At 47.9% G+C, this 26962-nt stretch overlaps 1 protein-coding gene across 3 annotated transcripts in view; it reads left to right on the top strand.

The window, feature by feature from the left end:
• KIF20B (kinesin family member 20B) overlaps positions 1-26962 on the top strand; it is a 502673-nt gene that overhangs the window by 45430 nt on the left and 430281 nt on the right. For all 3 annotated transcript variants that reach the window (XM_063961679.1, XM_063961680.1, XM_063961678.1), the window contains exons 3-4: positions 6266-6355; positions 6452-6571. In XM_063961679.1, coding sequence (XP_063817749.1) covers positions 6266-6355; positions 6452-6571 — 210 coding nt within the window. The remainder of the gene's footprint in view (positions 1-6265; positions 6356-6451; positions 6572-26962) is intronic.

The following is a 26962-nucleotide window of genomic DNA, read 5'->3' as shown; positions in this document are numbered from 1 at the left end:
AGGAGAGAGTGTACTTTGATTGTACAATCTCACGCTATATAAATATTTATAAATACCATGTCACAATAAGTGTGTCTGAGACCGTAAATTACTTTACTTGCTGAATAAACACTTTCTGTTTAATCATCTACTTTGGCGTACCGAGGCCATTGTACCTATACCAGAGGTTCCCAAACATGGTCCTCAAGCCACCCTAACAGTCTAGGCTTTAGTGATATCTATGAGTGAGCACAGATGGTTAAATCAAATTTACTGAGGTACTAATTAAGTCACCCGTGCCTAAGCATGATACTCCTTTAAAATCTGGAACGTTAGGGCGCCTTGAGTACTGCATTTTGAGAACCTCTGTTATATACTAGTCATTGTTCTTCTTACACTTTTTTAAAAATATTTCTCTTGTTCTGAGAAACTCTTTTACAGGTATGTCTGACTTTTTAACGTAATGAATTAAATTAAATTTTCTAGTGGGGGCTTGTTATTTACATTACGGGACTATTGACACAGAAAAATTACCTGAAACAAGGTAAAAGAGGGCACTATCCAAATTAGCTTAACACAAGATAAGTGATGGACACTAGATACATAAGGCTGAAATTATAATTTGTTGATGGGGGAAGGGGGGGTACATGTTCATGGATACATGCGCTGTGCTAGTTCCTGGTTGCAGCCAGTGATTACACCTTTTTCTCTGACGTCCTAGTGGATGCTGGGAACTCCGTAAGGACCATGGGGAATAGCGGCTCCGCAGGAGACAGGGCACATCTAAAGAAAGCTTTAGGATCACCTGGTGTGCACTGGCTCCTCCCCCTATGACCCTCCTCCAAGCCTCAGTTAGATTTTCTGTGCCCGACGAGAAGGGTGCACATAGGGGCTCTCCTGAGCTCTTTGTGAAAGTTTTAGTTTAGGTTTATTATTTTCAGTGAGACCTGCTGGCAACAGGCTCACTGCATCGAGGGACTAAGAGGAGAAGAAGCGAACTCACCTGCGTGCAGAGTGGATTGGGCTTCTTAGGCTACTGGACATTAGCTCCAGAGGGACGATCACAGGTTCAGCCTGGATGGGTCACCGGAGCCGCGCCGCCGGCCCCCTTACAGAGCCAGAAGAGCGAAGAGGTCCGGAAAAATCGGCGGCAGAAGACTTTCCTGTCTTCAGATAAAGGTAGGCGCACAGCACCGCAGCTGTGCGCCATTGCTCTCAGCACACTTCACACTCCGGTCACTGAGGGTGCAGGGCGCTGGGGGGGCAGCGCCCTGAGACGCAATAAATCGATAGAAAACCTTTTATGGCTAAAATAAATGCATCACATATAACTCCTGGGCTATATGGATGCATTTAACCCCTGCCAAAACATACAAGAAAACGGATGATAGGCTCCGCCCCTTTCTCGGCGTCCTTATCTCCTCAGCACACTGGCGCCATTTTCCCTCAAAGCTCAGTTGGAGGGAAGCTCCCTGGCTCTCCCCTGCAGTCACTACACTACAGAAAGGGGTTAAAAAAGAGAGGGGGGCACAAATTAGGCGCAGTATAAACAATACAGCAGCTATAAAGGGAAAAACACTTATATAAGGTTATCCCTGTATATATATAGCGCTCTGGTGTGTGCTGGCAAACTCTCCCTCTGTCTCCCCAAAGGGCTAGTGGGGTCCTGTCCTCTATCAGAGCATTCCCTGTGTGTGTGCTGTGTGTCGGTACGTTTGTGTCGACATGTATGAGGAGAAAAATGATGAGGAGACGGAGTAGAGTGTCTGTAATAGTGTTGTCACCCCCTGGGGGGTCGACACCTGAGTGGATGTACTGTTGAAATTGCGTGACAGTGTCAGCTTTGTATAAAAGACAGTGGTTGACATGAGACAGCCGGCTACTCAGCTTGTGCATGTCCAGACGTCTCATACAGGGGCTCTAAAGCGCCCGTTACCTCAGATACAGACGCCGACACGGATACTGACTCCTGTGTCGACGGTGAAGAGACAACAGTGATTTCCAATAGAGCCACACATTGCATGATTGAGGCAATGGAAAAAGTTTACACTCTTCTGATAATATAAATACCACCAAAAAAAAGGGGTATTATGTTTGGTGAGGAAAAACTTCCTGTAGTTTTCCTGAATCTGAGAAATAAAATGAGGTGTGTGATGATGCGTGGGTTTCCCCCCGATAACAATTGATAATTTCTAAAAAGTTATTGGCAGTATACCTTTTCCCGCCAGAGGTTAGGGTGCGTTGGGAAACACCCCCTAGGGGGGATAAGGCGCTCACACGCTTGTAAGAACAAGGGCTCTACCCTCTCTGGAGATGGCCGCCCTTAGGGATCCTGCTGATAGAAAGCAGGAGGGTATCCTAAAATGTATTTACACACATACTGGTGTTATACTGCGACCAGCAATCGCCTCAGCCTGGATGTGCAGTGCTGGGTTGGCGTGGTCGGATTCCCTGACTGGAAATTTGATATCCTAGATAAGGACAGTATATTATTGCCTATAGAGCAATTAAAAGATGCATTTCTATATATGCATGATGCACAGCGGAATATTTGCCGACTGGCATCAAGTATAAGTGCGTTGTCCAATTATACCAGTAAAGTGGTCAGGTGATGCGGATTCCAAACGGCATTTGGAAGTATTGCCTTAACAAAAAAGGGGATGTACCCCAGGTCGCCTCTCAAAATAAGACGCCGTATTATCAGGCGCAGTCCTGGTTGGCAAGCGGACAAAAGGGTTCCTCTTTTCTGCTCGTGACAGAGGGAGAGGAAAATGGCTGCAGAGATCAGCCAGTTCCAAGGAACAGAAACTCTTTTCCGCCTCTGCCAAGCCCTCAGTATGACGCTAGGGCTTTACAAGTTCAGGCACGGTGGGGTCCCGTTCTCAATGAATTTCAGTGCGCAGTGGGCTCACTCGCAAGTAGACCCCTGGATCCTTCAGGTAATATTTCAGGGGTACAAATTGGAATTCGAGACGTATCCCCCTCGCCGTTTCCAAAGGTCTGTTTTACCGACGTCTCCCGCTGACAGGGAGGCAGTTTTGGAAACCATTCACAAGCTGTATTCCCAGCAGGTGATAATCAAGATACCCCTCCTGCAACAGGGAACGGGGTATTATTCCACACTATTGTGGTACCGAAGCCAGACGGCTCGGTGAGACCGATTTTAAAATCTAAAATCTTTGAACACTTGCATACAGAGGTTCAAATTCAAAATTGAGTCACTCAGAGCAGTGATTGCAAACCTGGAAGAAGGGGACTACATGATGTCTCGGGACATCAAGGATGCTTACCTTCATGTCAAAATTTACCCTTCTCACCAAGGGTATTTCAGGTTATGGTACAGAACTGTCACTATCAGTTCGGACGCTGCCGTAGGGATGGTCCACGGCACCCCGGGTCTTTACCAAGGTAATGGCCGAAATGATATCCCTTCGAAGGAAGGAAATTTTAGTTATCCCTTACTTGGACGATTCCCTGATAAGGGTAAGATCCAGGGAACACTTGGAAGTCGGTGTAGCACTATCTCAGGTAGTGTTGCGGCAGCACGATTGGATTCTTAATATTCCAAAATCGCAGCTGGTTCCGACGACTTGTCTTCTGTTCCTAGGGATGATCCTGGACACAGTCCAGAAAGAAGGTGTTTCTCCCGGAGGAGAAAGCCAGGGAGTTATCCGAGCTAGTCAGGAACCTCCTAAAACCGAACCAAGTCTCAGTGCATCAATGCACAAGGGTTCTGGGTAAAAATGGTGGCTTCCTACGAAGCAATCCCATTCGGCAGATTCCACGCAAGACTTTCCAGTGGAACCTACTGGACAAATGGTCCGGGTCGCATCTGCAGATGCTTCAGCGGATAACCCTGTCACCGGGGACAAGGGTATCCCTCCTGTGGTGGTTGCAGAGTGCTCATCTTCTAGAGGGCCGCAGATTCGGCATTCGGGACTGGGTCCTGGTGGCCACGGATGCCAGCCTGCGAGGCTGGGGAGCAGTCACACAGGGAAGGAATTTCCAGGGCTTATGGTCAAGCCTGGAGACATCTCTTCATATAAACATTCTGGAACTAAGGGCCATTTACAATGCCCTAAGTCAAGCGAAACCCCTGCTTCAGGGTCAGGCGGTATTGATCCAATCGGACAACATCACGTCAGTCGCCCACGTAAACAGACAGGGCGGCACGGGAAGCAGGGGGGCAATGGCAGAAGCTGCAAGGATTCTTCGCTGGGCGGAAGATCATGTGATAGCACGGTCAGCAGTGTTCATTCCGGGAGTGGACAACTGGGAAGCAGACTTCCTCAGCAGACACGATCTACACCGGGAGAGTGGGGACTTCATCCAGAAGTCTTCCACATGATTGTGAACCGTTGGGAAAAACCAAAGGTGGATATGATGGCGTCCCGCCTCAACAAAAAACTGGACAGGTATTGCGCCAGGTCAAGAGACCCTCAGGCAATAGCTGTGGACGCTCTGGTAACACCGTGGGTGTTCCAGTCAGTGTATGTGTTCCCTCCTCTGCCTCTCATACCAAAAGTACTGAGAATTATACGGCAAAGGGGAGTAAGAACGATACTCGTGGCTCCGGATTGGCCAAGAAGAACTTGGTATCCGGAACTTCAAGAGATGCTCACGGACGAACCGTGGCCTCTACCTCTAAGAAAGGACCTGCTCCAGCAGGGGCCTTGTTTGTTCCAAGACTTACCGCGGCTGCGTTTGACGGCTTGGTGGTTGAACGCCGGATCCTGAAGGAAAAAGGCATTCCAGATGAAGTCATCCCTACCCTGGTCAAGGCCAGGAAGGACGTAACCGCAAAACATTATCACCGCATTTGGCGAAAATATGTTGCGTGGTGGGAGGCCAAGAAGGCCCCTACAGAGGAATTTCAACTGGGTCGTTTCCTTCATTTCCTGCAAACAGGACTGTCTATGGGCCTAAAATTAGGGTCCATTAAGGTTCAATTTTCGGCCCTGTCGATTTTCTTCCAAAAGGAACTGGCTTCAGTGCCTGAAGTTCAGACATTTGTAAAAGGGGTACTGCATATACAGCCTCCTTTTGTGCCTCCAGTGGCACCTTGGGATCTCAATGTTGTGTTGATTTTCCTAAAGTCACATTGGTTTGAACCACTCACCACTGTGGACTTAAAATATCTCACATGGAAGGTGACGATGCTGTTAGCCCTGGCTTCAGCCAGGCGTGTGTCAGAATTGGCGGCTTTATCATATAAAAGCCCTTATTTAATATTTCATTCTGACAGGGCAGAATTGAGGACTTGTCCTCAATTTCTACCTAAGGTGGTTTCTGCATTTCACATGAAGCAACCTATTGTGGTACCTGCGGCTACTAAGGACTTGGAGGATTCCAAGTTGCTTGACGTGGTCAGGGCCCTGTAAATATATGTTTCCAGGACGGCTGGAGTCAGAAAATCTGACTCGCTGTTTATCCTGTATGCACCCAACAAACTGGGTGCTCCTGCTTCTATGCAGACGATTGCTCGTTGGATTTGTAGTACAATTCAGCTTGCACATTCTGTGGCAGGCCTGCCACAGCCAAAAATCTTAAAATGCCCACTCCACAAGGAAGGTGGGCTCATCTTGGGCAGCTGCCCGAGGGGTCTCGGCTTTACAACTTTGCCGAGCAGTTACTTGGTCAGGAGCAAATACGTTTGTAAAATTCTACAAATTTGATACCCTGGCTGAGGAGGACCTGGAGTTCTCTCATTCGGTGCTGCAGAGTGATCCGCACTCTCCCGCCCGTTTGGGAGCTTTGGTATAATCCCCATGGTCCTTACGGAGTTCCCAGCATCCACTAGGACGTCAGAGAAAATAAGAATTTACTTACCGATAATTCTATTTCTCGTAGTCCGTAGTGGATGCTGGGCGCCCATCCCAAGTGCGGATTGTCTGCAATACTGGTACATAATTATTGTTACCAAAAAATTCGGGTTATTGTTGTAGTGAGCCATCTTTTATAGAGGCTTCTCTATTATCATGCTGTTAACTGGGTTCAGATCACAAGTTGTACAGTGTGATTGGTGTGGCTGGTATGAGTCTTACCCGGGATTCAAAATCCTTCCTTATTGTGTACGCTCGTCCGGGCACAGTATCCTAACTGAGGCTTGGAGGAGGGTCATAGGGGGAGGAGCCAGTGCACACCAGGTGATCCTAAAGCTTTCTTTAGATGTGCCCTGTCTCCTGCGGAGCCGCTATTCCCCATGGTCCTTACGGAGTTCCCAGCATCCACTACGGACTACGAGAAATAGAATTATCGGTAAGTAAATTCTTATTTTCCCCTCCAGAAAAGCTCATTGGACACTAAAGAGCACATGCATGTATACCTTCGTGTCCGGCCCTTTACTGCGTCTGAAGTTGAGCATAATGAGTCACAGGTGAGAGAAACAGACCAACAAAAAGCCTAGATTATTTTTGACAGTACATGTTTACATTTAATGTTTTACATAAAATATATATTTTTATCTTTCTAGGATTGTGTCAGCATTCCGGATTCCTGTAGTGTTTTAGTGAAGGCCCCACTTAATTCACAGGCATGTCGGCTAAGTGACAAAAGCAGTGGTTCTGTGGCTCAGAAGTTCACCTTTACTCATGTAAGACACCCTGCTGGAGAATGTTTCATTTAATGTGGTTTTCTTTATCTTGCTTTTATTTGCAGCTCACTTGTCTCCTTGATTTGTAACGGATTTATTTTCTTAACACAAAAGCTCAGATTTTCACATGGTCTTGTCATTATGGAGTGATAATGCCTTAGACGTTTTTGCTTCTCTGATAGATTTGTATGAGTGAATTTCTTATTTGTTTGCACTCCTTAGAATGCAGTTGATAAAAGTTCCCTCAATTGTCTGGAGCTATTGATTGATTCGAAAATCTTCTATAGTGTACATTTCTCCCAAACTCCAGCATACAATTTAAAAAAATTTTTTTTTAGCTACTTTTATACAAGAGCTTTCATATATTATTTGCTTACCTAAAATATTGACCTTAACAAGAGCTGCTCAAAAATTATTAAACAAAATAAATAAAATACTTTTACACTGGACTTTTAACAGCATAATGAATGATTATTGCCATAAATTCCTTTTGATTTAATACAAATGACCACTGCATATTCTTGCCTTTGGAAGATTATACACTGCTCAAAAAAATAAAGGGAACACTAAAATAACACATCTTAGATCTGAATGAATGAAATATTCTTATTAAATACTTTGTTCTTTACATAGTTGAATGTGCTGACAACAAAATCACACAAAAATGATCAATGGAAATCAAATTTTCTCTGACGTCCTAGTGGATGCTGGGGACTCCGTAAGGACCATGGGGAATAGACGGCTCCGCAGGAGACTGGGCACACTAAAAGAAAGATTTGGTACTACCTGGTGTGCACTGGCTCCTCCCTCTATGCCCCTCCTCCAGACCTCAGTTAGATTTATGTGCCCGGCCGAGCTGGATGCACACTAGGGGCTCTCCTGAGCTCCTAGAAATAAAGTATATATTAGGTTTTTTATTTTACAGTGAGACCTGCTTGGCAACAGGCTCACTGCAACGAGGGACTAAGGGGAGAAGAAGCGAACCTACCTGCTTGCAGCTAGCTTGGGCTTCTTAGGCTACTGGACACCATTAGCTCCAGAGGGATCGACCGCAGGACCCGTCCTTGGTGTTCGTTCCCGCCGCCGCGCCGCCGTCCCCCTTACAGAGCCAGAAGCATGAAGATGGTCCGGAAAATCGGCAGCAGAAGACTTCAGTCTTCACCAAGGTAGCGCACAGCACTGCAGCTGTGCGCCATTGCTCCTCATACACACTTCACGCTCCGGTCACTGAGGGTGCAGGGCGCTGGGGGGGGGGCGCCCTGAGCAGCAATAAAAACACCTTGGCTTGCAAAATAATCACAATATATAGCCCCAGAGGCTATATATGTGATAATTACCCCTGCCAGAATCCATAAAAAAGCGGGAGAAAAGTCTGCGAAAAAGGGGCGGAGCTATCTCCCTCGGCACACTGGCGCCATTTTCTCTTCACAGTGTAGCTGGAAGACAGCTCCCCAGGCTCTCCCCTGTAGTTTTCAGGCTCAAAGGGTTAAAAAGAGAGGGGGGGGCACTAAATTTAGGCGCAATATTGTTTATACAAGCAGCTATTGGGGAAAATTCACTCAGTGATAGTGTTTATCCCTACATTATATAGCGCTCCGGTGTGTGCTGGCATACTCTCTCTCTGTCTCCCCAAAGGGCTGTGTGGGATCCTGTCCTCAGTCAGAGCATTCCCTGTGTGTGTGCGGTATGTCGGTACGGCTGTGTCGACATGTTTGATGAGGAGGCTTATGTGGAGGCTGAGCAGATGCCGATAAATGGGATGTCGCCCCCTGTGGGCCGACACCAGAGTGGATGGATAGGTGGACGGTATTAACAGACAGTGTCAACTCCTTACATAAAAGGCTGGATGACGTAACAGCTATGGGACAGCCGGCTTCTCAGCCCGCGCCTGCCCAGGCGTCTCAAAGGCCATCAGGGGCTCAAAAACGCCCGCTCCCTCAGATGGCAGACACAGATGTCGACACGGAGTCTGACTCCAGTGTCGACGAGGTTGAGACATATACACAATCCACTAGGAACATCCGTTACATGATCCCGGCAATAAAAAATGTGTTACACATTTCTGACATTAACCCAAGTACCACTAAAAAAGGGTTTTATGTGTGGGGAGAAAAAGCAGGCAGTGTTTTGTTCCCCCATCAAATGAGTGAATGAAGTGTGAAAAAGCGTGGGTTCCCCCGATAAGAAACTGGTAATTTCTAAAAGTTACTGATGGCGTACCCTTTCCCGCCAGAGGATAAGTTACGCTGGGAGATATCCCCTAGGGTGGATAAGGCGCTCACACATTTGTCAAAAAAGGTGGCACTGCTGTCTTAGGATACGGCCACTTTGAAGGTACTTGCTGATAAATAGCAGGAGGCTAGCCTGAAGTCTGTATTTACACACTCGGGTACTAGACTGAGACCTGCAGATAGTGCTGCTGCAGCGTGGTCTGTAACCCTGTCAAACAGGGATACTATTTTGTGAACATAAGACGTCGTCTTATATATGAGGGATGCACAGAGGGATATTTTGCCGGCTGGCATCCAGAATTAATGCAATGTCCATTCTGTCAGGAGGGTATTAGAGACCCGACACTGGACAGGTGATGCTTTAAAAGGCTCATAGAGCCTTATAAGGGTGAGGAATTGTTTGGGGATGGTCTCTGGGACCTCGTATCCACAGCAACAGCTGGGAAGAAAATTTTTTACCTCAGGTTTCCTCACAGCCTAAGAAAAGCACTGTATTATCAGGTACAGTCCTTTCGGCTTCAGAAAAGCAAGCGGGTCAAAGGCGCTTCCTTTCTGCACAGAGACGAGGGAAGTGGGAAAAAGCTGCACCAGTCAGCCAGTTCCCAGAATCAAAATTCTTCCCCCGCTTCCTCTGAGTCCACCGCATGACGCGGGGGCTCCACAGGCGCAGCCAGGTACGGTGGGGGGCCGCCTCAAAAATTTCAGCGATCAGTGGGCTCGCTCACAGGTGGATCCCTGGATCCTTCAAGTAGTATCTCAGGGGTACAAGCTGGAATTCGAGGCGTCTCCCCCCCCGCCGTTTCCTCAAATCTGCCTTGCCGACAACTCCCTCAGGCAGGGAGGCTGTGCTAGAGGCAATTCACAAGCTGTATTCCCAGCAGGTGATAGTCAAGGTGCCCCTACTTCAACAAGGACGGGGTTACTATTCCACACTGTTTGTGGTACCGAAACCGGACGGTTTGGTGAGACCCGTTTTAAATTTGAAATCCTTGAACACATACATAAAAAGATTCAAGTTCAAGATGGAATCGCTCAGGGCGGTTATTGCAAGCCTGGAGGAGGGGGATTACATGGTATCCCTGGACATCAAGGATGCTTACCTACATGTCCCCATTTACCATCCTCACCAGGAGTACCTCAGATTTGTGGTACAGGATTGCCATTACCAATTCCAAACACTGCCGTTTGGACTGTCCACGGCACTGAGGGTCTTTACCAAGGTAATGGCAGAAATGATGATACTCCTTCAAAAAAAGGGAGTTTTAATTATCCCGTACTTGGACGATCTCCTTATAAAGGCGAGGTCCAAGGAGCAGTTGTTGGTCGGAGTAGCACTATCTCGGGAAGGGCTACAACAGCACGGATGGATTCTATACATTCCAAAGTCACAGCTGGTTCCTACCACACGCCTACTGTTCCTGGGGATGGTTCTGGACACAGAACAGAGAAAAGTGTTTCTCCCGCAGGAGAAAGCAAAGGAGCTGTCATCTCTAGTCAGAGACCTCCTGAAACCAAAACAGGTATCGGTGCATCACTGCACACGAGTCCTGGGAAAAATGGTAGCTTCTTACGAAGCAAAATTCCATTCTGCAGGTTCCATACAAGAACCTTTTAGTGGGACCTCTTGGACAAGTGGTCGGGATCGCATCTTCAGATGCATCGGCTGATAACCCTGTCTCCAAGGACCAGGGTATCTCTACTGTGGTGGCTGCAGAGTGCTCATCTTCAAGAGGGCCGCAGATTCGGCATACAGGACTGGGTCCTGGTAACCACGGATGCCAGCCTTCGAGGCTGGGGGGCAGTCACACAGGGAAGAAATTTACAACGACTTTGGTCTAGTCAGGAGTCGTCCCTACACATAAATATTCTGGAACTGAGGGCCATTTACAATGCCCTAAGTCTGGCAAGGCCTCTGCTTCAAAACCAGCCGGTACTGATCCAATCAGACAACATCACGGCAGTCGCCCATGTAAACAGACAGGGCGGCACAAGAAGCAGGATGGCGATGGCAGAAGCCACAAGGATTCTCCGATTGGCGGAAAATCACGTCTTAGCACTGTCAGCAGTGTTCATTCCGGGAGTGGGCAACTGGGAAGCAGACTTCCTCAGCAGACACGACCGATACCCGGGAGAGTGGGGACTTCATCCAGAAGTCTTCCAACTGTTGGTAAACCGTTGGGAAAGGCCACAGGTGGACATGATGGCGTCCCGCCTAAACAAAAAACTAGATATTGCGCCAGGTCAAGGGACCCTCAGGCAATAGCTGTGGACGCTCTAGTGACACCGACTGGTACACCCACGGTTTATGTATTCCCTCCTCTGCCTCTCATACCAAAGGTACTGAGAATAATAAGAAAACGAGGAGTAAGAACGATACTCGTGGTTCCGGATTGGCCAAGAAGAGCTTGGTACCCAGAACTTACAGAAATAATATCAGAGGACCCATGGCCTCTACCGCTCAGACAGGATCTGCTACAGCAGGGGCCCTGTCTGTTCCAAGACTTACCGCGGCTGCGTTGGACGGCATGGCGGTTGAATTCCGGATCCTAAAGCAAAAGGGCATTCCGGAGGAAGTCATTCCTACGCTGATAAAAGCCAGGAAAGAAGTAACCGCAAACCATTATCACCGTATTTGGCGAAAATATGTTGCGTGGTGTGAGGCCAGGAAGGCCCCAACAGAGGAATTTCAGCTGGGTCGTTTTCTGCACTTCCTACAGTCGGGAGTGACTAAGGGCCTAAAATTGGGTTCCATTAAGGTCCAGATTTCGGCTCTGTCGATTTTCGTCCAAAAAGAACTGGCTTCACTGCCTGAAGTTCAGACTTTTGTAAAGGGAGTGCTACATATTCAGGCCCCTTTTGTGCCTCCTGTGGCACCGTGGGATCTCAACGTGGTGTTGAGTTTCCTGAAATCACATTGGTTTGAGCCACTTAAAACTGTGGATCTGAAATATCTCACGTGGAAAGTGGTCATGTTATTGGCCTTGGCTTCGGCCAGGCGTGTGTCAGAATTGGCGGCTTTGTCATATAAAAGCCCTTATCTGATTTTCCATATGGATAGGGCAGAATTGAGGACTCGTCCCCAGTTTCTCCCTAAGGTGGTATCAGCTTTTCACTTGAACCAACCTATTGTAGTGCCTGCGGCTACTAGGGACTTGGAAGATTCCAAGTTACTGGACGTAGTCAGGGCCTTAAAAATTTATATTTCCAGGACGGCTGGAGTCAGGAAAACTGACTCGCTTTTTATCCTGTATGCACCCAACAAAATAGGTGCCCCTGCTTCTAAGCAGTCTATTGCTCGCTGGATTTGTAGCACAATTCAGCTGGCGCATTCTGCGGCTGGATTGCCGCATCCTAAATCAGTGAAAGCCCATTCCACGAGGAAGGTGGGCTCATCTTGGGCGGCTGCCCGAGGGGTCTCGGCTTTACAACTTTGCCGAGCTGCTACTTGGTCAGGGGCAAACACGTTTGCTAAATTCTACAAATTTGATACCCTGGCTGAGGAGGACCTTGAGTTATCTCATTCGGTGCTGCAGAGTCATCCGCACTCTCCAGCCCGTTTGGGAGCTTTGGTATAATCCCCATGGTCCTTACGGAGTCCCCAGCATCCACTAGGACGTCAGAGAAAATAAGAATTTACTCACCGGTAATTCTATTTCTCGTAGTCCGTAGTGGATGCTGGGCGCCCATCCCAAGTGCGGATTGTCTGCAATACTTGTATATAGTTATTGCCTAACTAAAGGGTTATTGTTGAGCCATCTGTTGAGAGGCTCAGTTGTATTTCATACTGTTAACTGGGTTAAATATCACGAGTTATACGGTGTGATTGGTGTGGCTGGTAGGAGTCTTACCCGGGATTCAAAATCCTTCCTTATTGTGTCAGCTCTTCCGGGCACAGTATCCTAACTGAGGTCTGGAGAAGGGGCATAGAGGGAGGAGCCAGTGCACACCAGGTAGTACCAAATCTTTCTTTTAGTGTGCCCAGTCTCCTGCGGAGCCGTCTATTCCCCATGGTCCTTACGGGGTCCCCAGCATCCACTACGGACTACGAGAAATAGAATTACCGGTGAGTAAATTCTTATTTATTAACCCATGGAGGTCTGGATTTGGAGTCACACTCAAAATTAAAGTGGAAAAACAGACTACAGGCTGATCCAACTTTGATGTAATGTCCTTAAAACAAGCCAAATGAGGCTCAATAGTGAGTGTGGCCTCCACGTGCCTGTATGACCTCCCTACAACGCCTGGGCATGCTCCTGATGAGGTGGCGGATGGTCTCCTGAGGGATCTCCTCACAGACCTGGAATAAAGCATCCGCCAACTCCTGGACAGTGTGGTAAAACATGGCGTTGGTGGATGGAGCGAGACATGATGTCCCAGATGTACTCAATTGGATTCAGGTCTGGGGAACGGGTGGGCCAGTCCATAGCATCAATGCCTTCGTCTTGCAGGAACTGCTGAAACACTCCAGCCACATGAGGTCTAGCATTGTCTTGCATTAGGAGGAACCCAGGGCCAACCACACCAGCATATGGTCTCACAAGGGGTCTGAGGATCTCATCTCGGTACCTAATGGCAGTCAGGCTACCTCTGGCGAGCACATGGAGGGATGTGCGGCCCCCCAAAGAAATGCCACCCCACACCATTACTGATCCACTGCCAAACCGGTCATGCTGGAGGATGTTACAGGCAGCAGAACGTTCTCCTTGGCGTCTCCAGACTCTGTCACGTCTGTCACATGTGCTCAGTGAGAACCTGCTTTCATCTGTGAAGAGCACAGGACGCCAGTGGCAAATTTGCCAATCTTGGTGTTCTCTTGCAAATGCCAAACGTCCTGCACGGTGTTGGGCTGTAAGCACAACCCCCACCTGTGGACGTCGGGCCCTCATACCACCCTCAAGGAGTCTGTTTCTGATCGTTTGAGTAGACACATGCACATTTGTGGCTTGCTGGAGGTCATTTTGCAGGGCTCTGGCAGTGCTCCTCCTGTTCCTCCTTGCACAAAGGCGGAGGTAGCGGTCCTGCTGCTGGGTTGTTGCCCTCCTACGGCCTCCTCCACGTCTCCTGATGTACTGGCCTATCTCCTGGTAGCGCCTCCATGCTCTGGACATTACGCTGACAGACACAGCAAACCTTCTTGCCACAGCTCGCATTGATGTGCCATCCTGGATGAGCTGCACTACCTGAGCCACTTGTGTGGGTTATAGGGAGGTCATACAGGCACGTGGAGGTCACACACACTACTGAGCCTCATTTCTCTGATGTCCTAGTGGATGCTGGGAACTCCGTAAGGACCATGGGGAATAGCGGGCTCCGAAGGAGGCTGGGCACTCTAGAAAGATTTCCTGGTGTGCACTGGCTCCTCCATCTATGACCCTCCTCCAAGCCTCAGTTAGAATTCGTGCCCGGCCGAGGTTGGATGCACACTAGGGGCTCTCCTGAGCTCTTAGAAAGAATAGACTTAGGTTTTTTATTTTCAGTGAGACCTGCTGGCAACAGGCTCACTGCAGCGAGGGACTAAGGGGAGAAGAAGCGAACTCGCCTGCTTGCAGCCGGATTGGGCTTCTTAGGCTACTGGACACCATTAGCTCCAGAGGGATCGACCGCAGGCCCAGTCCTTGGTGTTCGGTCCCGGAGCCGCGCCGCCGTCCCCCTTACAGAGCCAGAAGCAAGAAGATGGTCCGGAAAATCGGCGGCATGAAGACTCTGTCTTCACCAAGGTAGCGCACAGCACTGCAGCTGTGCGCCATTGCTCCTCTCACACTTCACACTCCGGTCACTGAGGGTGCAGGGCGCTGGGGGGGGGCGCCCTGAGGCAGCAATAATAACACCTTGGCTGGCTAAAATACCTCAATATATAGCCCCAGAGGCTATATATGAGGTAAATACCCCTGCCAGAATTCCATAAAAAGCGGGAGAATAGGCCGCGAAAAAGGGGCGGAGCCTATCTCCTCGGCACACTGGCGCCATTTTTCCCTCACAGCTCGGCTGGAAGGAAGCTCCCTGGCTCTTCCCTGCAATATACAGTAACCGTAAGAGGGAAAAGAGAGGGGGGGCATTAAATTTGGCAGTATATATACATATTTTATATGAAAAGCAGCTATTAGGGACATAACTCAGTTAGTCCCTGTGTGTGTGTGTGTATATATATATATATATATATATATATATATATATATATATATATATATATATATATATATATATATATATATATATATATATATATATATATATATAGCGCTCTGGTGTGTGCTGGCATACTCTCACTCTGTCCCCCCAAAGGGCTTTTTGTGGGTCCTGTCCTCTGTTGAGCATTCCCTGTGTGTGTGGGGTGTGTCGGTACGGCTGTGTCGACATGTTTGATGAGGATAATGAGGTGGAGGCGGAGCAGATGCATTTTGAAGGGACGTCACCCCCTGCGGGGCAGACACCCGAGTGGATGAACTTATGGAAAGAAATTAGTGCACGTATAGATTCTTTACATAAGAAATTTGACGACATGCCAAATGTGGGACAGCCGGGATCTCGGCTCGTGCCTGTCCAGGTGCCTCAGGGGTCGTCAGGGGCTCTAAAACGCCCGCTACCTCAGTTTGCAGACCCGGATGTCGACACGGATACTGATAAGTGTCGACGACGATGAGTCAAACCTAATGCCTGTCAGGGCCATTCACTGCATGATTGAGGCAATGAAAGAGGTGTTAAACATTTCTGATTTACATCCAGGTACCACAAAAAAGGGTATTATGTTTGGGGAGAAAAAACTACCCGTCAGATGAACTAAATGAAGTGTGTGAAGAAGCGTGGCTTTTCCCTGATAAAAAATTTGTAATTCCTAAGAAGGTACTAATGGCGTTCCCTTTCCCGCCAGAGGATAGGTCACGTTGGGAAACACCACCTAGGGTGGATAAAGCGCTCACACGTTTGTCAAAAAAGGTGGCACTACCCTCTCAGGATACGGCCGCCCTTAAGGAGCCTGCTGATAGAAAGCAGGAGGCAATCCTGAAGTCTGTATACACACACTCAGGCATTATACTTAGACCAGCTATTGCGTCAGCTTGGATGTGCAGTGCTGCCGCTGCATGGTCAGAAAAACTGTCAGAAAATATTGACACACTAGACAGAGACACTATTCTGCTAACGATTGACCATATAAAAGATTCAGTCTTATATATGAGAGATGCACAGAGGGAAATTTGCCGGCTAACATCTAAAGTAAGTGCATTGTCTATCTCTGCTAGGAGATGCTTATGGACTCGTCAGTGGACGGGAGATGCAGATTCCAAGAGGCACATGGAAGTTTTGCCTTATAAAGGGGAGGAATTATTTGGGGATGGTCTCTCCGACCTAGTTTCCACAGCAACGTCTGGGAAGTCAGCATTTTTACCCCATGTTCCCTCACAGCCTAAGAAGGCGCCATTTTATCAGGTTCAGTCCTTTCGGACCCAGAAAAGCAAGCGTGGAAAAGGAGGGTCTTTTCTGTCTAGAGGCAGAGGTAGGGGAAAAAGGCTGCAACAGACAGCAGGTTCCCAGGAACAAAAGTCCTCCCCCGCTTCCTCTTCCAAGTCCGCCGCATGACGGTGGGGCTCCACAGGTGGAGCCAGGTACGGTGGGGGCCCGCCTCAGAAATATCAGCGATCAGTGGGCTCGCTCACAGGTGGATCCCTGGATCCTTCAAGTAGTATCTCAGGGATACATGCTGGAATTCGAGGCGGCTCCACCCCACCGGTTCCTAAAATCTGCCTTGCCGATTGCTCCCTCAAACAGGGAGGCGGTGCTAGCGGCAATTCACAAGCTGTATTCCCAGCAGGTGATAATCAAGGTACCCCTACTTCAACAAGGCCGGGGTTACTATTCCACACTATTTGTGGTACCGAAGCCGGACGGTTCGGTGAGACCCATTTTAAATTTGAAGTCCTTGAACATGTACATAAAATAATTCAAGTTCAAGATGGAATCGCTCAGGGCGGTTATTGCAAGCCTGGACGAGGGGGATTACATGGTTTCCCTGGACATCAAGGATGCTTACCTGCATGTCCCCATTTACCATCCTCACCAGGAGTACCTCAGATTTGTGATACAGGATTGCCATTACCAATTCCAGACGCTGCCGTTTGGACTCTCCACGGCACCAAGGGTATTTACCAAGGTTATGGCGGAAATGATGATACTCCTTCGAAGAAAGGGAGTTTTAATTATCCCGTACTTGGACGATCTCCTAATAAAGGCACGGTCCAAAGAACAGTTGTTGGTGGGAGTAGCACTATCTCAGGAAGTGCTGAACCAGCACGGCTGGATTCTGAATATCCCAAAGTCACAGCTGGTCCCGACGACACGTCTACTGTTCCTGGGGATGATTCTGGACACAGTCCAGAAAAAAGTGTTTCTCCCGGAGGAGAAAGCCAGGGAGTTGTCTTCTCTAGTCAGAGACCTCCTGAAACCAAAACAGGTATCGGTGCATCACTGCACGCGGGTCCTGGGAAAGATGGTAGCTTCTTACGAAGCAATTCCATTCGGCAGGTTCCATGCCAGAATCTTTCAGTGGGACCTGTTGGACAAGTGGTCCGGATCGCATCTTCAGATGCATCGCTTGATAACCCTGTCTGCAAGAACCAGGGTGTCTCTTCTGTGGTGGCTGCAGAGTGCTCATCTTCTGGAGGGTCGCAGATTCGGCATTCAGGACTGGGTCCTGGTGACCACGGATGCCAGCCTGCGAGGCTGGGGGGCAGTCACAAAGGGAAGAAACTTCCAAGGACTATGGACAAGTCAGGAGACTTCCCTTCACATAAATATTCTGGAACTAAGGGCCATCTACAATGCCCTAAGTCAAGCAAAATCCCTGCTCCTACACCAGCCGGTGCTGATCCAGTCAGACAACATCACGGCAGTCGCCCATGTGAATCGACAGGGCGGCACAAGAAGCAGGATGGCAATGACAGAAGCCACAAGAATTCTCCGATGGGCGGAAAATCATGTACTAGCACTGTCAGCAGTGTTCATTCCGGGAGTGGACAACTGGGAAGCAGACTTCCTCAGCAGACACGACCTCCACCCGGGAGAGTGGGGACTTCATCCAGAAGTCTTCCAAATGATTGTACATCAGTGGGGTCGTCCACAGGTGGACATGATGGCGTCCCGCCTAAACAAAAAACTAGAGAGGTATTGCGCCAGGTCAAGAGACCCTCAAGCGATAGCTGTGGACGCTCTGGTGACACCGTGGGTGTACCAGTCAGTTTATGTGTTCCCTCCGCTGCCTCTCATACCAAAGGTATTGAGAATAATAAGAAAGCGAGGAGTAAACACAATTCTCGTGGTTCCGGATTGGCCAAGAAGAACATGGTACCCGGAACTTCAAGAGATGATCTCAGAGGACCCGTGGCCTCTGCCGCTAAGACAAGACCTGCTACAGCAGGGGCCCTGTCTGTTCCAAGACTTACCGCGGCTGCGTTTGACGGCATGGCGGTTGAACGCCGGATCCTGAAAGAAAAGGGCATTCCGGAGGAAGTCATTCCTACGCTTATTAAAGCCAGGAAAGAGGTTACAGCAAATCATTATCACCGCATATGGCGGAAATATGTTGCATGGTGTGAGGCCGAAAAGGCCCCAACTGAGGAATTTCAACTAGGTCGATTTCTGCATTTCCTGCAAGCAGGAGTGAATATGGGCCTAAAACTGGGTTCCATTAAGGTACAGATCTCGGCTCTATCGATTTTCTTTCAGAAAGAACTAGCTTCAGTACCTGAAGTTCAGACATTTGTAAAGGGAGTGCTGCATATTCAGCCCCCATATGTGCCTCCTGTGGCACCTTGGGATCTCAACGTGGTGTTGAGTTTCTTAAAATCACATTGGTTTGAACCACTAAAAACCGTGGATCTGAAATATCTCACGTGGAAGGTGGTCATGTTATTGGCCTTGGCTTCTGCCAGGCGAGTATCAGAATTGGCGGCTTTGTCTTATAAAAGCCCTTATCTGATTTTCCATATGGATAGGGCAGAATTGAGGACTCGTCCCCAGTTTCTCCCTAAGGTGGTGTCAGCGTTTCATTTGAACCAGCCTATTGTGGTGCCTGCGGCCACTAGGGACTTGGAGGACTCCAAGTTGTTAGACGTGGTCAGGGCCCTGAAAATATATGTTTCCAGGACGGCTGGAGTCAGAAAATCTGACTCGCTGTTTATCCTATATGCACCCAACAAGCTGGGTGCTCCTGCTTCTAAGCAGACTATTGCTCGTTGGATTTGTAGTACAATTCAACTTGCACATTCTGTGGCAGGCCTGCCACAGCCAAAATCTGTCAATGCCCATTCCACAAGGAAGGTGGGCTCATCTTGGGCGGCTGCCCGAGGGGTCTCGGCTTTACAACTTTGCCGAGCTGCTACTTGGTCAGGGGCAAACACGTTTGCAAAATTCTATAAATTTGATACCCTGGCTGAGGAGGACCTTGAGTTCTCTCATTCGGTGTTGCAGAGTCATCCGCACTCTCCCGCCCGTTTGGGAGCTTTGGTATAATCCCCATGGTCCTTACGGAGTTCCCAGCATCCACTAGGACGTCAGAGAAAATAAGAATTTACTCACCGGTACTTCTAATTCTCGTAGTCCGTAGTGGATGCTGGGCGCCCATCCCAAGTGCGGTTTATCTGCAATACTTGTACATAGTTATTGTTAACTAAATCGGGTTATTGTTGAGCCATCTGTTGAGAGGCTCAGTTGTTTCATACTGTTAACTGGGTTTCATATCACGAGTTGTACGGTGTGATTGGTGTGGCTGGTGTGAGTCTTACCCGGGATTCAAAATCCTTCCTTATTGTGTACGCTCGTCCGGGCACAGTATCCTAACTGAGGCTTGGAGGAGGGTCATAGTGGGAGGAGCCAGTGCACACCAGGTAGTCTGAAATCTTTCTAGAGTGCCCAGCCTCCTTCGGAGCCCGCTATTCCCCATGGTCCTTACGGAGTTCCCAGCATCCACTACGGACTACGAGAAATAGAATTTACCGGTGAGTAAATTCTTATTTTTGACTTGTTTTAAGGACATTACAGCAAAGTTGGATCAGCCTGTAGTGTGTTTTTCCACTTTAATTTTGAGGGTGACTCCAAATCCAGACCTCCATGGGTTAATAAATTTGATTTCCATTGATCATTTTTGTGTGATTTTGTTGTCAGCACATTCAACTATGTAAAGAACAAAGTATTTAATAAAAATATTTCATTAATTCAGATCTAGGATGTGTTATTTTAGTGTTCCCTTTATTTTTTTGAGCAGTGTACATTTTAAAGGGCTCCTTGACCTATTAAAAGTGCATAAAGGGGTTGATTTTTTTTTTTTTTTTTTTTTTGGAGGGGGTGAGTTAATTCTGTCATTTAGAAAGTTGACATGTCGATACTGACATGTTGACGTTGTGAAAGCCTACAACGGCAATTTGCGTTCAATATCATTCTAAGCCTCAACCTAATCTAACGCTATCCCTAAATGCGGCATAAACCTAAAATGATGTGTCGGCTTGTTGAGTGTAGATATTCAGACCATGTTGATACAGTGCAATACAAAATGGAAGTGAGGTGCTAAAGTGCGCAATGAGATCCAAAGATCAGCCCTGTGGTGATATAGAGAAGTTTCACCTACTTCAAGAATTTTCACTGTAATTTCAAGATATTATATTCCACTTAGGCGCTCCTTGGATTTAACATGTATTGTACAGGATAACTAAGGCCTTCAAAGGTCATACCTATAAAGTGTGTCGCTTTGTGTTCACCCAATGGTGTGAAACATCAAAGATACACACATAGAAAAGAAAAAACACAATAGTGTAGCAGTCCTTTTGAAATATATGTGTATTCTGTTTCAATACATCACACAAGGATTCCAAAAAGAATAAGCATATCAAGGTTTCTTTGCACTAGATGTTTATTCTCCAAGAAAACGCCAAGATGACCAGTAATCAGAATTCTTCCTCCTATATATGTGTATCCGTATGCTCCAGGCACATATGAAATTAGAGAGAAAGACCAATAGTGCAGCAATCCTCTAAATAAATTACATATTTTTTTTTTTACACAAATGCGATCACATGAAATTAAAAATAATGAGCATATCTCATGTCGTTATCCTGAGTCCACCTAGAACAGCATCCACACTGACTGGCTAGAGATGGTAAAGGCAGCAGGTGAAGTGCATAAGAATAGAAACATATAAAAAATAAAATTAGCAAACACAGTCTACATCATTTGTAGACAAACAAGACAAAGTGCATAACAATCTGAGATATATTACAGAATAATGATTCATATAAAAAGATATAGGTAATAACCGAAACGCGTTAAGCGGAGTGTCCTTGCATATCCTGACGCTGTTCCTGTGCATCTTCATCACCACACCTGTGGAGCCGTGAGTAACCGGGACTCTGACTTCACCTGCTGCCTTTACCATCTCTAGCCAGTCAGTGTGGATGCTGTTCTAGGTGGACTCAGGATAACGACATGAGATATGCTCATTATTTTTAATTTCATGTGAGTGCATTTGTGTAAAAAAAAATGTAATTTATTTAGAGGATTGCTGCACTATTGGTCTTTCTCTCTTATGTCATATGTGCCTGGAGCATACGGATACACATATATAGGAGGAAGAATTCTGATTACTGGTCATCTTGGAGTTTTCTTGGAGAATAAACATCTAGTGCAAAGAAACCTTGATATGCTTATTCTTTTTGGAATCCTTGTGAGTGTGATGTATTGAAACAGAATACACATATATTTCAAAAGGACTGCTACACTATTGTGTTTTTTCTTTTCTATGTGTGTATCTTTGATGTTTCACACCATTGGGTGAACACAAAGCGACACACTTTATAGGTATGACCTTTGAAGGCCTTAGTTATCCTGTACAATACATGTTAAATCCAAGGAGCGGCTAAGTGGAATATAATATCTTGAAATTACATGTTGATACAGTGACTTCGTAACTTTTTTTTCTCTGACGTCCTAAGTGGATGCTGGGGACTCCGTCAGGACCATGGGGATTAGCGGCTCCGCAGGAGACAGGGCACAAAAGTAAAAGCTTTAGGATCAGGTGGTGTGCACTGGCTCCTCCCCCTATGACCCTCCTCCAAGCCTCAGTTAGATTTTTGTGCCCGGCCGAGAAGGGTGCAATCTAGGTGGCTCTCCTAAAGAGCTGCTTAGAGTAAAAGTTTTGTTAGGTTTTTTATTTTCAGTGAGTCCTGCTGGCAACAGGCTCACTGCATCGAGGGACTTAGGGGAGAGAAGTGAACTCGCCTGCGTGCAGGATGGATTGGCTTCTTAGGCTACTGGACACCATTAGCTCCAGAGGGAGTCGGAACACAGGTCTCACCCTGGGGTTCGTCCCGGAGCCGCGCCGCCGACCCCCTTGCAGATGCCGAAAAGTGAAGAGGTCCAGAAACCGGCGGCAGAAGACTTTTCAGTCTTCATAAGGTAGCGCACAGCACTGCAGCTGTGCGCCATTGTTGTCAGCACACTTCATAGCAGCGGTCACTGAGGGTGCAGGGCGCTGGGGGGGGCGCCCTGGGCAGCAATGATAGTACCTTATTCTGGCTAAAAATACATCACATATAGCCCCTGGGGGCTATATGGATGTATTTAACCCCTGCCAGGTCTCAGAAAAACGGGAGAAGAAGCCCGCCGAAAAGGGGGCGGGGCCTATTCTCAGCACACAGCGCCATTTTCCCTCACAGAAATGCTGGTGGGAAGGCTCCCAGGCTCTCCCCTGCACTGCACTACAGAAACAGGGTTAAAACAGAGAGGGGGGGCACTTATTTGGCGATATGACTATATATATTAAAATGCTATAAGGGAAAAACACTTATATAAAGGTTGTCCCTGTATAATTATAGCGTTTTTGGTGTGTGCTGGCAAACTCTCCCTCTGTCTCCCCAAAGGGCTAGTGGGGTCCTGTCCTCTATCAGAGCATTCCCTGTGTGTGTGCTGTGTGTCGGTACGTGTGTGTCGACATGTATGAGGACGATGTTGGTGAGGAGGCGGAGCAATTGCCTGTAATGGTGATGTCACTCTCTAGGGAGTCGACACCGGAATGGATGGCTTATTCAAGGAATTACGTGATAATGTCAACAGAGACGGCCGGCAAACAAAATAGTACCTGTCCAGGCGTCTCAAACACCGTCAGGGGCTTTAAAACGCCCATTTACCTCAGTCGGTCGACACGGACACTGATTTCAGTGTCGACGGTGAAGAAACAAACGTATTTTCCTTTAGGGCCACACGTTACTTGTTAAGGGCAATGAAGGAGGTGTTACATATTTCTGATACTACAAGTACCACAAAAAAGGGTATTATGTGGGGTGTGAAAAAACTACCTGTAGTTTTTCCTGAATCAGATAAATTAAATGAAGTGTGTGATGATGCGTGGGTTTCCCCCGATAGAAAATTATTGGCGGTATACCCTTTCCCGCCAGAAGTTAGGGCGCGTTGGGAAACACCCCTTAGGGTGGATAAGGCGCTCACACGCTTATCAAAACAAGTGGCGGTACCGTCTCCAGATAGGGCCGTCCTCAAGGAGCCAACTGATAGGAGGCTGGAAAATATCCTAAGAAGTATATACACACATACTGGTGTTATACTGCGACCAGCGATCGCCTAAGCCTGGATGTGCAGAGCTGGGGTGGCTTGGTCGGATTCCCTGACTAAAAATATTGATACCCTTGACAGGGACAGTATTTTATTGACTATAGAGCATTTAAAGGATGCATTTCTATATATACGAGATGCACAGAGGGATATTTGCACTCTGGCATCAAGAGTAAGTGCGATGTCCATATCTGCCAGAAGATGTTTATGGACACGACAGTGGTCAGGTGATGCAGATTCCAAACGGCACAAAGAAGTATTGCCGTATAAAGGGGAGGAGTTATTTGGGGTCGGTCCATCGGACCTGGTGGCCACGGCAACTGCTGGAAAATCCACCGTTTTTACCCTAAGTCACATCTCTGCAGAAAAAGACACCGTCTTTTCAGCCTCAGTCCTTTCGTCCCCATAAGAGTCATATCTGCCCAGGGATAGAGGAAAGGGAAGAAGACTGCAGCAGGCAGCCCATTCCCAGGAACAGAAGCCTCCACCGCTTCTGCCAAGTTTCTCAGCATGACGCTGGGGCCGTACAGGACCCCTGGATCCTACAAGTAGGATCCCAGGGGTACAGATTGGAAAGTCGAGACGTTTCCCCCTCGCAGGTTCCTGAAGTCTGCTTTACCAACGTCTCCCTCCGACAGGGAGGCAGTATTGGAAACAATTCACAAGCTGTATTCCCAGCAGGTGATAATCAAAGTACCCCTCCTACAACAAGGAAAGGGGTATTATTCCACACTATGTTGTGGTACTGAAGCCAGAAGGCTCGGTGAGACCTATTCTAAATCTGAAATATTTGAACACTTACAAAGGTTCAAATCAAGATGGAGTCACTCAGAGCAGTGATAGCGAACCAGGAAGAAGGGGACTATAGGGTGTCCCGGGACATCAGGGATACTTACCTCCATGTCCCAATTTGCCCTTCTCACCAAGGGTACCTCAGGTTCGTGGTACAGAACTGTCACTATCAGTTTCAGACGCTGCCGTTTGGATTGTCCACGGCACCCCGGGTCTTTACCAAGGTAATGGCCGAAATGATGATTCTTCTTCAAAGAAAATGGACGACCTCCTGATAAGAGCAAGGTCCAGAGAACAGTTGGAGGTCGGAGTAGCACTATCTCAAGTAGTTCTACGACAGCACGGGTGGATTCTAAATATTCCAAAACCGCAGTTGTTTCCGACGACACATCGGCTGTTCCTAGGGATGATTCTGGACACAGTCCAGAAAAGGGTGTTTCTCCCGGAGAAGAAAGCCAGGGAGTTATCCGAGCTAGTCAGGAACCTCCTAAAACCAGGAAAAGTGTCAGTGCATCATTGCACAAGGGTCCTGGGAAAAATGGTGGATTCTTACTAAGCGATTCCATTCGGCAGTTTTCACGCAAGAACTTTTCAGTGGGATCTGCTGGAAAAATGGTCCGGATCGCATCTTCAGATGCATCAGCGGATAACCCTGTCTCCAAGGACAAGGGTGTTTCTTCTGCGGTGGCTGCAAAGTACTCATCTACTAATGGGCCGCAGATTCGGCATTCAGGAAGGGTCCTGGTGACCAGGGATGCCAGCCTGAGAGGCTGGGGAGCAGTCACACAGGGAAAAAATTTCCAGGGAGTGTGATCAAGTCTGGAGAATTCTCTCCACATAAATATACTGGAGCTAAGGGCAAGTTACAATGCTCTAAGCTTAGCAAGACCTCTGCTTCAAGGTCAGCCGGTATTGATCCAGTGGGACAACATCACGGCAGTCGCCCACGTAAACAGACAGGGCGGCACAAGAAGCAGAAGGGCAATAGCAGAAACTGCAAGGATTCTTCGCTGGGCGGAAAATCAGGTGATAGCACTGTCAGCAGTGTTCATTCCGACGCCCGGGAGAGTGGGGATTTCATCGGGAAGTCTTCCACATGATTGTGAACCATTGGGAAAGACCAAAGGTGGACATGATGGCGTCCCGCCTGAACAAAAAACTGGACAGGTATTGCGCCAGGTCAAGAGACCCTCAGGCAATAGCTGTGGACGCTCTGGTAACACCGTGGGTGTACCAGTCAGTGTATGTGTTCCCTCCTCTGCTTCTCATACCCAAGGTACTGAGAATTCTAAGACGTAGAGGAGTAAGAACTATACTCGTGGCTCCGGATTGGCCAAGAAGGACTTGGTACCTGGAACTTCAAGAGATGCTCACAGAGGACTCATGGCCTCTGCCGCTAAGAAGGGACTTGCTTCAGCAAGTACCATGTCTGTTCCAAGACTTACCGCGGCTGCGTTTGACGGCATGGCGGTTGAACGCCGGATCCTAAGGGAAAAAGGCATTCCGGAAGAGGTCATTCCTATCCTGGTCAAAGCCAGGAAGGAGGTGACCGCACAACATTATCACCACATGTGGCGAAAATATGTTGCGTGGTGTGAGGCCAGGAAGGCCCCACGAAGAAATTTCAACTCGGTCGATTCCTGCATTTCCTGCAAACAGGAGTGTCTATGGGCCTCAAATTGGGGTCCATAAAGGTTCAAATTTCGGCCCTGTCGATTTTCTTCCAGAAAGAATTGGCTTCAGTTCCTGAAGTCCAGAAGTTTGTCAAGGGAGTACTGCATATACAACCCCCTTTTGTGCCTCCAGTGGCACTGTGGGATCTCAACGTAGTTCTGGGATTCCTCAAATCACATTGGTTTAAACCGCTCAAATCTGTGGATTTGAAATATCTCACATGGAAAGTGACCATGCTGTTGGCCCTGGCCTCGGCCAGGCGAGTGTCAGAATTGGCGGCTTTGTCTCACAAAAGCCCATATCTGATTGTCCATTCGGACAGGGCAGAGCTGCGGACTCGTCCCCAGTTTCTCCCTAAGGTGGTGTCAGTGTTTCACCTGAACCAGCTTATTGTGGTACCTGCGGCTACTAGGGACTTGGAGGACTCCAAGTTGCTAGATGTTGTCAGGGCCCTGAAAATATAGGTTTCCAGGACGGCTGGAGTCGGGAAAACTGACTTGCTGTTATCCTGTATGCACCCAATAAACTGGGTGCTCTTGCTTCTAAGCAGACGATTGCTAGTTGGATGTGTAGTACAATTCAGCTTGCACATGCTGTGGCAGGCCTGCCACAGCCAAAATATGTAAATGCCCATTCCACAAGGAAGGTGGGCTCATCTTGGGCGGCTGCCCGAGGGGTCTCGGCTTTACAACTTTGCCGAGCAGCTACTTGGTCAGGGGCACACCCTGACTGAGGAGGACCTGGAGTTCTCTCATTCGGTGCTGCAGATTCATCCGCACTCTCCCGCCCGTTTGGGAGCTTTGGTATAATCCCCATGGTCCTGACGGAGTCCCCAGCATCCACTTAGGACGTCAGAGAAAATAAGAATTTACTTACCGATAATTCTATTTCTCGTAGTCCGTAGTGGATGCTGGGCGCCCATCCCAAGTGCGGATTGTCTGCAATACTTGTACATAGTTATTGTTACAAAAATCGGGTTATTATTGTTGTGAGCCATCTTTTCAGAGGCTCCGCTGTTATCATGCTGTTAACTGGGTTCAGATCACAGGTTGTAACAGTGTGATTGGTGTGGCTGGTATGAGTCTTA

This window comes from Pseudophryne corroboree, chromosome 3, assembly GCF_028390025.1.
Source record: "Pseudophryne corroboree isolate aPseCor3 chromosome 3, aPseCor3.hap2, whole genome shotgun sequence".
Lineage (NCBI taxonomy): Eukaryota > Metazoa > Chordata > Amphibia > Anura > Myobatrachidae > Pseudophryne > Pseudophryne corroboree.
This window is presented reverse-complemented; position numbering and strand designations above follow the sequence as displayed.